Source organism: Corythoichthys intestinalis, chromosome 13, assembly GCF_030265065.1.
Source record: "Corythoichthys intestinalis isolate RoL2023-P3 chromosome 13, ASM3026506v1, whole genome shotgun sequence".
Classification (NCBI taxonomy): domain Eukaryota; kingdom Metazoa; phylum Chordata; class Actinopteri; order Syngnathiformes; family Syngnathidae; genus Corythoichthys; species Corythoichthys intestinalis.
Genome location: NC_080407.1, coordinates 48,860,626 through 48,874,521, shown reverse-complemented (window position 1 = coordinate 48,874,521; position 13,896 = coordinate 48,860,626). Strand labels below are relative to the sequence as shown.

Below are 13,896 nucleotides of genomic sequence, written 5' to 3'. Positions count from 1 at the left end.
CCAACGCAGAGAAGATATATAAACTGTTAGCACTACGCACAGTCATGGTTCAGATTCCCATCATGCATTTGGGCATGGCTACAGTATCATTGACTGAAAGCTCAACAAATACACTAGATGGCAATATTTAGTCACAAAATACAAAGTCACAAGTCTTTCTATCCGTGGATCCCTCTCACAGAAAGAATGTTAATAATGTAAATGCCATCTTGAGGATTTATTGCCATAATAAACAAATACAGTACTTATGTACAGCATGTTGAATGTATATATTCGTCCGAGTTTTATTCATTTTTTTCTTAATGCATTTCCAAAATGTTTATGATCGGGAAAAATTATCGGGAATGATTGGAATTGAAACGGGAGCAAAAAAAAGCAATCGGATCGGGAAATACTCCAACTAAAACGATCGGATCGGACGCAAACTCGTTAAATCTTTAGTCAGTAATTAATGCGTGGAATTTCCACCCATACTTTTCTTGCGTTCAAACGTGAAATCGACACGCCAAGGAAAACGGACGTTTTCATTGTCCTGGGGTGTTAGGTGGAGAATTTGATGCCCTTCAAAATGTCCTGAAGAGCTAAATATCGGAATTGCAGTCCTGGCATATTATGAGAATGAACGTGAGCGGAAGTCACGCGCAAATCACGGTATCTGAAAGCCAAATCTCTGGCTGACTCGAGGGCTCTCCCGGATTTGTCGAACAAACACTGATAGTAATCTTTCTGTGCATGCCGATGTCGATTTGCAATGCAAATGCGCTCGACGGCCAGGGCGAGCGAGAAAACGAGAGAGAGAGAGGACGATGCCGGCTCTCGGGCGATGACAACAGGGAAAAGCCCTCACGTCATTCCGCTTTATCCGCGTGGCAGCCTTCGTCGCCAGGCGCCTTATCTCAGCTGGCCTTCTGTCCGCTTTAAACGCGTACGGCGCCGGGGGTCCTTTAAGGTTCCGATGACTTCGCATGCAAAACTGACGGGCTCCTCGACCTGAACGTGATGGCAAATCGCCGCGACTAACCTGGAATTCAATGCCGTAGTTCTCCCTGCAGAAATCCCGTAGTTTGGGGTAAACGTGTTCTTTCAGTGCATTCCTCTCTGCTTCCGTGTCTGAAAAAAACAAAAAACTGAGACGAGAACGCTTAATTGTGACCGGCGACCAGTCCAGAGTTGCTTCTGCTGTGAATTGGAATGAGTTTATCACTTGTAGACGTCCAATCCATTTGAAGTGGGAGGGTGGCAGCGAATGAACATTCGTTCATTCGCTGCCATCCCTCCCACGTCAAACGAATTGAACGTCTATGACCATCAGTGGCAGCCAATGGCAGGCAATGACGCAATTTTGGGCCATTTAAGGTCATTTGCCTGTTGAGTTTCAGTTACTTCCACTTGATTTTGGGGTATTTTATGGTCACGTCCTGTTTATCTTGAGTTCCAGAACAGGAAGTGACCTAGGAATCACCAAAATGAATAGGCAGTGACTCAAACTCAACAGGAAATGACCTGTAAATGAACAGCAAGTGACCTGTAAATGCCCCGAAAATCAGACAGAATGACTGCGAATGCTCTGGTTTCGAATTAGTGTTGCAACGATTAATTGATTAACTCGAGTATTAAATTAGAAAAATAAAGATTCAAATTAAATTTTGCTGCTAAGAGTATTCGTTTAGTTAAAGTGGCATTGATATTATTGATTTGGCTGGATACACGGCCCTCTAGTTGACCTCATTTGACATGGTTGAATCTGTCTGCTCCCGGTTAAGACCAACATAAGCGTTTGAGCTCATGATTTTTTTGAATGCATTCCGAATTTAGTTTAAAGGTATATTTAGCCATTTTTTGTGGGAATATGTGTCTGAGCCATTTGTTAAGAGCATTGTAAAAAAGCGTTAGCATTTCATAGCATTGAAGCTAGCGGACTTTTGCTATGTAAGTTAGCCAATTGTTCTTTTGTTGTACATGGAGCCTCTTTTTAAAAAAATATATAATATACATATTTATATTAGGGCTGTCAAAATTACCGCGCTAACGGGCGTTAATTAATTTTTTAAATTAATCACGTTAAAATATTTGACGCAATTAACGCATGCAATGAATGACCCGCTCGCATATTGCCTCAAAAAGACTACAATGTGGCCGTTTATGGACATTAAGAGTGAATCGAATGCCACCGGCCGCTTGGGGGCAGCGCCGTTCCATACTCATGTTATTTCTTCTAAACGTGGGAAAATTAGTAATTGTGAGACGTTTACGCTGTATTCACAATGCAATGCAAATTGCTATTTGTGCTCCACACATATTTCGGTAAGTTTTCTTTCTTTTAGTGGCAATTATGTGTCTCTTGTTGTATTTTGGGTAAGATATGTACAGATACAGTACATGTTTTACAGTAAAGGCGAGTGGACACAGGCGTTCTTTGGACCGTGCCGTTTATTGGCATAAGCTTCGGCAACTCCTTCACAACAAACATAGGTATCGTTTAGTGAAAGCACAACAAAAATAATATTCCTATCTCTCAAAAAAAAAAATAATGTTCACAAAACGAAAAGCACTTCAGTCTATAGTAATGAGGCCCTATTCTGACACACAGTTAAACAACAATGCAAAATGAAATGGCATTCCATATCAAAATAGCGATGCAAAATACACATAAAACTTTTCACTCTATTTTGATTATTGTTATTTTTATATTTCTTATTATTATATTAACTACTTTTGATTGAAAATTTTACAAATTTTATTAAAACGAAAACATGAAGAGGGATTTTAATATAAAATTACTATAACTTGTAACTATAACATTTATCGTTTAAGAACTACAAGTCTTTCTATCCGTGAATCACTTCAACAGAAAGAATGTTAATAATGCCATTTGTGGATTTATTGTTAGGATAAACAAATACAGTACTGATGTACAGTTGTATGTTGTATGTATATATCCGTCGTGTGTCTTATCTTTCCATTCCAACAATAATTTACATAAAAATATGGCATATTTTAGAGATGGTTTGAATTGCGATTAATTGCGATTAATTACGATTAATTAATTTTTAAGCTGTAATTAACTCGATTAAAAATTTTAATCGTTTGACAGCCCTAAAATAAATATAAATATACATATATATACATACATACACACACACTGGGGCAAATAAGTATTTAATCAACCACTAATTGTGCAAGTTCTCCCACTTGAAAATATTAGAGATGCCTGTAATTGCCAACAAGGGTAAACCCCAACCATGAGAGACAGAATATGGAGAAAAAAAACTGAAAATCACATTGTTTTATTTTTAAAGAATTAATTTCCAAATTAGAGTGGAAAATAAGTATTTGGTCACCAACAAACAAGCAAGATTTCTGGCTGTCAAAGGGGTCTAACTTCTTCTATTGAGGTCAAGCAAGGTCTAACGAGGTTCCACTTGTTACCTGTATTAATGGCACTTGTTTTAAATCATTATCGGTATAAAAGACACCTGTCCACAACCCTCAGCCAGTCACACTCCAAACTCCACTACGGCCGAGACAAAAGAGCTGTCAAAGGACACCAGAGACAAAATTGTAGACCTGCACCAGGCTGGGAAGACTGAATCTGCGATAGGTAAAACGCTTGGTGTAAAGAAATCAACTGTGGGAGCAATTATTAGAAAATGGAAGACATACAAGACCACTGACAATCTCCCTCGATCTCGGGCTCCATGCAAGATCTCAGCCCGTGGCGTCAAAATGATAACAAGAACGGTGAGCAAAAATCCCACAGCCACACGGGTGGACCTAGTGAATGACCTACAGAGAGCTGGGACCACAGTATGTGCCGCCAGGGACTCAAATCCTGCACTGCCAGACGTGTCCCCCTGCTGAAGACAGTACACGTCCAGGCCCGTCTGCGGTTCGCTAGAGAGCATTTGGATGATCCAGAAGAGGACTGGAAGAATGTGTTATGGTCAGATGAAACCAAAATAGAACTTTTTGGTAGAAACACAGGTTCTCGTGTTTGGAGGAGAAATAATACTGAATTGCATCCGAAGAACACCATACCCACTGTGAAGCATGGGGGTAGAAACATCATGCTTTGGGGCTGTTTTTCTGCAAAGGGACCAGGACGACTGATCTGTGTAAAGGAAAGAATGAATGGGGCCATGTATCGAGAGATTTTGCTTGTGAAGAGTGACAGAAAACGTTTGGCCTCCGTTATTGCCAACAGAGGGTACATAACAAAGTACTGAGATGAACTTTGATAATAAATTCTCTAAAAATCAAACAATGTGATTTTCTGTTTGTTTTTCCACATTCTGTCTCTCATGGTTGCGGTTTTAACAATTACAGTTCTCTCAAATATTTTCAAGTGGGAGAACTTGCACAATTAGTGGTTGACTAAATACTTATTTAGCCCACTGTACCTGTAAATGCCCACAAAAGACTTTATTGCGTTATGTGTCCAATCCAGTCAAAATGAAATGTCTAGCGCCGCCAATGGCAGCCATTGAGCTAAAGCAGACGCTATTCTCATGGAAGATTTTTGTAGCAACCTGTTGTTTCGCGAGTACATCATTTACAATGGCTTCTCTATTAGTGTTGGCACCCTCCCGCCAATGAGTTTATTACGAGTTGATGTCCAATCCATTTGAAGTGGGAGGTTAGTAGGATCTCCCACCGCCTTGTGGTGGTGTCCCACTTTTCCACCCATCCAAACGCTCGCTGTAATCTTTTCGGACAAGCCCAGTCTCTCCCCAGGGGGCGCGGACGGACAGTTCAAACAAAAACATGGCCGACAGGAAGACCTGCATTCAGTTTGACGTATCGTTCGCCCGCCTATCTTTAGCAAAGCTCGGGGCCGCGTCCAGACGCGCATCTGCCCACAGCCGGCCGGCGAAATGTCACATTGAAGCGCGGCGATAATGCGTAGTAAGTGGCCGCGGCGGCGCATCTCCTTCCATCGCGGGAACGGTGCGAGGAATCATAAACATCTTCATCATTTTCTCTTTGAAGGCTTTCAGATTAAACTGTCTGAGGGTGAGTTATAGTCACCTGATGTATGGGTGTGCTTGGAATTCAATCCAGGACTAAAACGGGCTTTGTCAATTGGGCGTAGGCTTTTAAAATGCATGTGCAAGCTCTTTTTAGGGGTGCCACCTAGCGGAAAAACTACAAAATAGGCCTTTGAGAATAAAGTCGTACAATTACAATTTTAAAGTGCGTACGAGAGGATAAAAAAAGTTCGAATTTCCCATTCATTTCTAATGACTTTTACCTCAGTTCATGCCATTGACGGTTATGTATGTCTATTCTATTGATGCCAATGTACTTGGATTCCATTGACGGCCACAGATGTCCAAATTTCCCATTCATTTATTCCAATGTCGTTCACATTGCATTGACGCACAAATACACAATTGACAATGAGGGCTATGTACGTCCATGCCATTGACGGCCATGTATGTCGATTCTATTCATGCCAATGTATTTGGATTCCAGTGACGCATATGTAATTTAATGCCATTGATGGCCATGGACGTACAAATTTCCTATTCATTTTCAATGGCAAAAAAAAAAAGTCCCCAAATCAATTGGAAATGACCAGATATCAACAGGACATGTCCCCCAAATGTCCCCAAATCAACAGCAAATGACCTGATATGACCAGGACATCTCCCCCAAATGACCTGATATGATCAGGACATGTCCCCTAAATGTCCCCAAATGACCTGATATGAGCAGGACATGTCCCCAAATGACCTGATATGACCAGGACATGTCCCCCAAATGACCTGATATGACCAGGACATGTCCCCCAAATGTCCCCAAATCAACAGGAAATGACATTATATGACCAGAACATCTCCCCCCAAATGACCTGATAAAACCAGGACATGTCCCCAAATGACCTGATATAACCACGACATGTCCCCCAAAAGACCTGATATGACCAGGACATGTCCCCCATAATGTCCCCAAATGACCTCATATGACCAGGACATGTCCCCCAAATGCCCCCAAATGACCTGATATGACCAGGACATGTCCCCCAAATGCCCCCAAATGACCTGATATGACCAGGACATGTCCCCCAAATGCCCCCAAATGACCTCATATGAGCAGGACATGTCCCCCAAATGACCTGGTAAGACCAGGACATGTCCCCCAAATGTCCCCAAATCAACAGGAAATTACATGATATGACCAGAACATCTCCCCCAAATGACCTGACATAACCAGGACATGTCCCCAAACGTCCCCAAATGACCTGATATAACCAGGACATGTCCCCACATGACCTGATACAACCAAGACATGTCCCCCAAATGCCCCCAAATGACCTGATATGACCAGGACATGTCCCCCAAATGACCTGATATGACCAGGACATGTTAACCATAATGTCCCCAATTGACCTGATATGACCGGGACATGTCCCCAAATGACCTGATATGACCGGGACATGTCCCCAAATGACCTGATATGACCAGGACATGCCCCCCAAATGTCCCCAAATGACGTGATATAACCAGGACATGTCCACAAAATGTCCCCAAATTACCTCATATGACCAGGACATGATCCTCAAAATATTCCCAAATGACCTGATATGACCGGGACATGTCCTCCAAATGCCACCGAATGACCTGATATGACCAGGACATGTCCTCCAAATGCCACCGAATGACCTGATATGACCAGGACATGTCCCCCAAATGGCCTGATATGACCAGGGCACGACCCCCAAATGATCTGAGATGACAAGGGCATGTCCCTCAAATGTCCCCAAATGACCTGATATGACCTGGACATGTCCCTCAAATGTCCCAAAATGACCTGATATGACCAGAACATGTCCCCCAAATACCCCCAAATGACCTGATATGACCTGGACATGTCCCCCAAATGCCCCAAATGACCTGATTTGACCAGGACATGTCCCCGAAATGTCCCCAAATGACCTGATTTGACCAGGACATGTCCCCGAAATGTCCCCAAATTACCTGATATGACCAGGACATGTCCCCCAATTGATATCAGCAGTACGTGTCCATTAAATCAACAGGAAGTGGCCAGATATCAACAGCACGTGTCCCCCAAATGTCCCCAAACCAACCTGGGCGGGGCGAAGATCTGCATCTCCACACAGCAAAGCCCCATTGTAATTTCTCCAGAAATTGCTGTTTCTAGTTTCCTGTTGATTTTTGGCCACTTACATTTCTTTTTGGGGGCATTTACGGGTCACTTTCTGTTGATTTGAGGGCATTACGGGGTCACTTCCTGTTGCTATTGAGTCACTTGGGTTGGAAATCAATCGGAGTGAATGGAGGTTTTTGTGCTATTGAAATCAATGGCGAATAGGGCCATTGGAAATGAGTGGAAAATTTTGCCCATTGCAAATAAATGGGTATATTTTTGGCAAATTGGCCGTAGCTCCTAATTTCTTTATTTCATAACGGAGGCAGTTCAGAATGTATCAATCATCATGAAGAACACACCCATGTTGCTGCTCATTTTATTCTTTTCGAATGGATTGGACGTCGTTGTCTAGCATCTATCGTTAGCTGGATATTCGGCCCACGTTGCCTTAACATCCCAAAAGGCCAGCCGGCGCGCAGAGCTCCACAGCCTTCCAGCGCGTAAGCTCCCTCCGCAGTGATGCAAACGCAAAACCAGTGAGCAAATCAATAGCAGATGACCCGGAGGATGCCGAAGGCGGCGTGGAGCAACCGTCCGTGAAGGCCAGATGTTCCCGCGTCTCAAGAGTCCTGCAGGTTATCCCGACGCCCGGGCAAATCTGCTACAGTACGCTCTCCTGTTGAGGTGATTGTACCAGCGTTCAACGAAGGGGATTTCCCCCTCGTCTGGCTCATCTGACATCTGCGCCGGCAGATGTCGAGAACGAAATACATTGTGGATAAATTGAAAGCTCCATTCTTACGTGTCTTGAGGGGTTCATTTGCACACTTTATGCATTCTAATTGGTCGCTTTCCTTGACATGTGACAAGCGGTGGTTCGTCTCAGCTCGACGAAACACAAGAAGCGCTGACCCCCATTCATAACCTAAATTCTAATATTAGTTCCATGATTAATTTATTTGTCCAGTTTGCTTTTCGCGCGGACAGATTTCAGTCTTATGAGTTTCGTTACGACAAAAACGTTCAAATTGACGTAAATGCTAGCATCTAGCACGACACTAATAAGTGTTTTACAAAACTAAGGTACATTTAAAGTGCCTGTGGATAGACTTCATAATGATATTGACAGGACACATTCCCCAGACACTGCACCACGCCTTCGCAGTTATACTCAAACACATGCAGCGATCCAACGCCGGATTTAAGTTGAAAAAGTACGAAAGCTGTACCGCATACAAACAGGAAGGATTGTCTCGGAAGGGATTTGTTCGAGGCTTCAAGGTCATTATTTTTTGTACCGTGCATGCATTTTGAAACGTTGTGAAACAAAACAATGGCAGAAATTAACCGCTGGCGTCATAATTCGCAATATTTACGTAAAATAAATGCTAACTGCCCGTTTTTTCGCTTTTAACCAAGAATCACAACTGTTTTACATCCATATCTCTATTCAGAGATTTAAGCATTTGTTCACAAGAATTTTCAACGTAAAAAACTCTGTTTGCATATGACGGCTGCCACATCGACTAACAGACTGGCATCGTACTTCGACATATTTATGTAAAATAAATGCTAACTGCTTGTTTTTTTGCTTTTAACCAAGCATAGAGACTGTTTTACGTCCATATCTATAAAGAATTCAGGGATTTAAGCATTTATTCACAAGAATGTTCACCAGAAAAGCTCTGTTTACATAAGGCGGCCGGTAGCTACATTCACTAACGGACTAGCATTGTACTTTGACATATTTATGTAAAATAAATGCTAACTGGACGTTTTTGTTTTTTGTTGTTTTTTTTTGCTTTTAACCAAGAATCGTGACTGTTTTACAGTACGTCCATATCTATAAAGAATTCAGGGATTTAAACATTTAATCACAAGATTTGTAACTGAAAAAGCTCTTTGTTTACATTTGGCGGCTGCTAACTTCCTTACCGACGAGCCTCATAATTCGCAATATTTACGTAAACTAAATGCTACCTGCACGTTTTTTTTTTTTTTTTTTTTTTTTTGCTTTAAACCAAGAATCGAGACTGTTTTACATCCATTTCTAAAAAGAATTTGGGGATTTAAGCATTTATTGACAAAAAATTTCACCGGAAAAGCTATGTTTATATAAGGCGCCCACTAGCTACATTCACTAACAGACTAGCATTGTACTTTGACATTTACGTAAATAAATGCTAACTGCATTTTTTTTTTTTGGTTTTAACCAAGAATCGTGACTGTTTTACGTCCATATCTATAAAGAATTCAGGTATTTAATCATTTATTCACAAGAATTTTCTATGGAAAAGTTCTGTTAACATCAGGAGGGCGCTAGCAACATTCACTAACGGACTAGCATTGTACTTCGACATCTTCCTGTAAAAAAATGCTAACTGGACTTTTTTTTTTTTTTTTTTGCTTTTCACCAAAAATCAAGACTGGTTTACGTCCATATCTATAAAGAATTCAGGGATTTAAGCACATATTCACAAGAATGTTCACCAGAAAAGCTCTGTTTACATAAGGCGGCGACTAGCTACATTCACTAACAGACTAGCATTGTACTTTGACATATTTACGTAAAATAAATGCTAACTGCACGTTGTCTTTTTCCTTTTAACCAACAATAGAGACTGTTTTGCGTCCATATCTATAAAGAATTCGGGGATTCAAGCATTTATTCACAAGAATTTTCACCGGAAAAGCTCTGTTTACATAAGGCGGCTGCTAGCTACATTCACTAACAGACTAGCATTGTACTTCCACATATTTACGTAAAATAAATGCTAACTGGGCGTTTTTTTTTTTCTTTCAACCAGGAATTAAGACTGTTTTAAGTCCATATCTATAAAGAATTCAGGGATTTCAGCATTTATTCACAAGAATTGTCAACAGAAAAAGCTTTGTTTACATTTGGAGGCTGCCAATTTCCTTACTGACTAGCCTCATAATTCGCAATATTAACGTAAAATAAATGCTACCTGCACGTTTCCAAGAATCGAGAGTGTTTTACATCCATTTCTCAAAAGAATTCGAGGATTTAAGCATTTATTCACAAAAAAATTCACTGGAAAAGCTCTGTTTACATAAGGCAGCCACTAGCTACATTCACTAACAGACTAGCATTGTACTTTGACATATTTACATAAAATAAATGCTAACCACCCGTTTTTTGGCTTTTAACCAAGAATCGAGACTGTTTTACGTTCATATCTATAAAAATTCAGGGATTTAAACATTTATTCACAAGAATTTTCACAGGAAAAGCTCTGTTTACATAAGGCGGCCGCTAGCGACATTCACTAACAGACTAGCATTGTACTTCGACATATTAACGTAAAATAAATGTTAACTGCACGTGTTTTTTTTTTTTTTTTGTGTGTGGTTTTAACCAAGAATCGAGACTGTTATACGTCATATCTTTAAAGAATTTGGAGATTTAAGCATTTATTCACAAAAATTTTCAACGAAAAAAGCTCTTTGTCTGTGATTCCACTCGGTCAGGTTTGACAGCCAACAATGCAGGCCCCTATTTATCGGCCCCGTGTCCCATCAACACATTATGAAGTCTATGGCTGGACAATCTGAAGAAAATTTTTTTATTTTTATTTTTTTAAATATCCAATCACGATTCTTATTTTTCTAGATATAAAAAGTTGTTTTAAACTAGTAGTTTTTGCACAAAGACTTGGTTTTTACGTTAGCATTAAGCTAGCGTAGCCCGTGTTTACATACCATCGGGGTTGGCACAGATGAAGACGCGGACGCTCCGGCCGCTGGGGACGTGGTGGGGCGGCAGGGCCAGGACGTTGCCGCTGACGGCCGCCTTGCGCAGCGCCGACTCCCGCGGGCAAGGCTGCCGGCTGCCCGCTCCCGACGGCCACATGGGGGTCGACTTCCAGCGTGGCTGAGCAATGATACGCGTTTTAAACCATAAATGAACAAACTGCTTCACTGTCACTTCAAGTGTACGCGAAGTAGTATGTGTTCTAGTAGTTAGCAACATAGGCGGAGTTTCAGGGCAGGCCTCCCCGTTGGCTGAGTGTCATTGCATGTAGTTGACTTTCCTATACATGATTTTAAAATTAACAGTTTTACGGTAAAATTTTGTTTATAAAAGTTGTAAAAGCAATTAAACAAGAAAAAAGAATGAAATGAACAAAAAAACATATTTTTATCATCGATCAAAATTATTTTTCGAACAGATCACGTAACTAGCACCTTAGACGGTCATTTGTTTTGCTTAGCCAAAACCACCTGAGGACCGAAGAGGCAAGGTGGATATCCGTAATTTTTTCAAACCTAAGCTTTCAAAAGCGACAACTACTACTGACCAATAAGCAAGGATTTAAAATGTGGACCAAGAAACGCTAGAGAGCACCGCCAAAATGGTGAGTGGACTTTCAATTTGCACCACGAAAGACGCTAATTGTACAACAAAGCCACCACCGGTGTTCTGCCAAATTTTGCACCCTTATAATATATTGCTCCCAAAGCTGTGGTGGCGGTGAATAAGCCCACAGGTGCTAAATAAACAACATCGTAAACATACATGTCCAACCCGAATATAGAGCAAATTAATGGTTAACGACACGGCCAAGATGTAAACAGTGAGAGAGTGGCGTGCAGTTGTTGTGTGCAGCTAACATGACAGGATGTGTCTGAAGAGAACCTTTCTACATGTCCGTCCATTATCAAACGAAAGTATGTATTTCTCTATTTCAAGAAAGTTTGTCATGTTTACTTTTTAACACAAAGTTGCAATTTCTGATGGGGTGCAAAATTTGACAGAAAACTGTCGGTCGTACAATATTCAATGGATGACAATCTCGGCGAAAATTATAGCTGTCCTAAGCAGCCTGATTTAAAATTCCCTTCAAAACTGATGGGAAACAACAACAACAAAACGCTCATTTTCAACATATTTTTATAAATATTGTAAGTTAATTTTATTGCTGACACTCCATTTCGGGGTCATCAACATGTTGTGCCCCCCTGCCCTCGAAGTCAAACTCCGCCTATGGTTAGGAAAAGAATAAGAGAATTCATATGAAAAATGCGCTTTGAGGCTGAAAGACGTCCAATCCATTTCGGACTGGGAGGGGCAGTCCATAGATTGGACGTCTATTGCCGTCAATGGCAGCCAAAGTTCAAACATGCAACGAAGTGGCAGAATCACATGCAAACCAAAAGATGGGTGTGAAAATGAAGAAATGTGGATGCAACTACCGCGACTATGCATGCGTAATGCGTGTGTGCACGTCCTTGGACGCACGCGTGGATTTTGACGCCAAGCACGACAAAAACGAAACGAGACGAGCCACAACCGGCACGCAGGGGCAAGGCAAGCATCGAGCGTGTGCGCACACCCTGGAGCGGATGCTTGCAAAGCCGAATAACCACCGAGGGTGCTTATTCCGCCGGGAACAGGTGCAGGGAAGTCGCCTCTTTTCCAAGAGTTGCTCAGTCCGGCAATGTTTGTTGTTGTTCGAGCTCAATCTCGGTGCTCACATTCATCCGCTTCATGTCGCGGCTTTGGCTTGGATCCGAGCGTTGACGGCGACAATGGCGCGACCGAAACGCCCATCAGAGTGGCGGTGGGACGGGAGGACGCTCGCCTCTCGTTCGCCGGAGTGCACCCCGTCGCATCCCGCTGCCGATCGAGCTCTGCTCCGCTCTGCTCTGGCACTGACTGGAGACGTCAGCTCGTCCAAAATAAAGGCGGAAGTGTGCTGGTTTTTCAAAATAAAGTCCCACGTGAAACCATATATGGGCACGTTGCCAAGAATCCCAGCGATGCAATAGTAGAGAATGCATTGTCATGTATTCAATTGTGCGTGGTTACCATGGTAACCAGATTCTTCCAGTTGATTGGTTACCGCTAGGGTTGTTCCGATCATGTTTTTTTGCTCCCAATCCGATCCCGATCCTTTTAGTTTGAGTATCTGCCGATCCCGATATTTCCCGATCCGGCTGCTTTTTTTTTTTTTTGCTCCCGATTCAATTCCAATCATTCCCGATAATTTTTCCCGATCATATACATTTTGGCAATGCATTAAGAAAAAAAATGAATAAAACTCGGACGAATATATACATTCAACATACAGTACTGTATTTGTTTATTATGACAATAAATCCTCAAGATGGCCTTTACATTATTAACATTCTTTCTGTGAGAGGGATCCACGGATAGAAAGACTTGTAATTCTTAAAGGATAAATGTGACTTTGTATATTGTGACTAAATATTGCCATCTAGTGTATTTGTTGAGCTTTCAGTAAATGATACTGTAGCCATTTAACTGTTCTGCCCAAATGCATGATGGGAAGTGCAACCATGACTGTGCGTAGTGGCACCAATTGATATATCTTCTCTGCGTTGGGAAATAACATAGGGTGTTAAGAAAAAGATCAATTACTACCTTTCATCCCCACATTGCTTCCCACGATATTTCTAATTGTTGAGAGAGGGATAGTAAGGCTTTAGCCAATTTAAAAAAAAGCTCCAAAGGCTGCCAAAATTCACTCTACTCATTTTACGCTGCCTTTTAGCTCTATATATAGGTAAAACGGCGCCATTATAAATTGAATGCAACAATGCGTGAGTGGGTCGTGCAGCGCATGCGCTAATTGCATTAAATATTTTAACGTTTTAATTTTTTAAAAATCACCGCCGTTAACGCTATAAATTTGATAGCCCTACTTTAAGCGAAAACTAAAGACTCTGGATGAGTGTAAGACATTTAGTCTGTAACGTTAAATACAATTAGAAAACAATTTAATAAAAAAATAT

The 13,896-nt window shown here is 41.4% G+C and overlaps 1 protein-coding gene across 3 annotated transcripts in view; it reads right to left on the bottom strand.

Moving 5' to 3' along the window:
- Positions 1-12,785, bottom strand: part of LOC130928446 (NACHT and WD repeat domain-containing protein 2) — a 31,480-nt gene extending 18,695 nt beyond the window's left edge. Inside the window, exons 1-3 of one of the 3 annotated variants that reach the window (XM_057855049.1) lie at positions 12,616-12,785; positions 10,840-11,011; positions 1,022-1,110 (exon numbers count right to left, since the gene is read on the bottom strand). In XM_057855049.1, coding sequence (XP_057711032.1) covers positions 1,022-1,110; positions 10,840-11,011; positions 12,616-12,630 — 276 coding nt within the window. In that variant the 5' untranslated portion in view covers positions 12,631-12,785. Of the gene's footprint in view, positions 1-1,021; positions 1,111-10,839 lie in introns of all 3 variants that reach the window. The other 2 variants (XM_057855050.1, XM_057855048.1) reach the window with 2 other exon arrangements.
- Between the last annotated feature and the right edge of the window lie 1,111 nt (positions 12,786-13,896).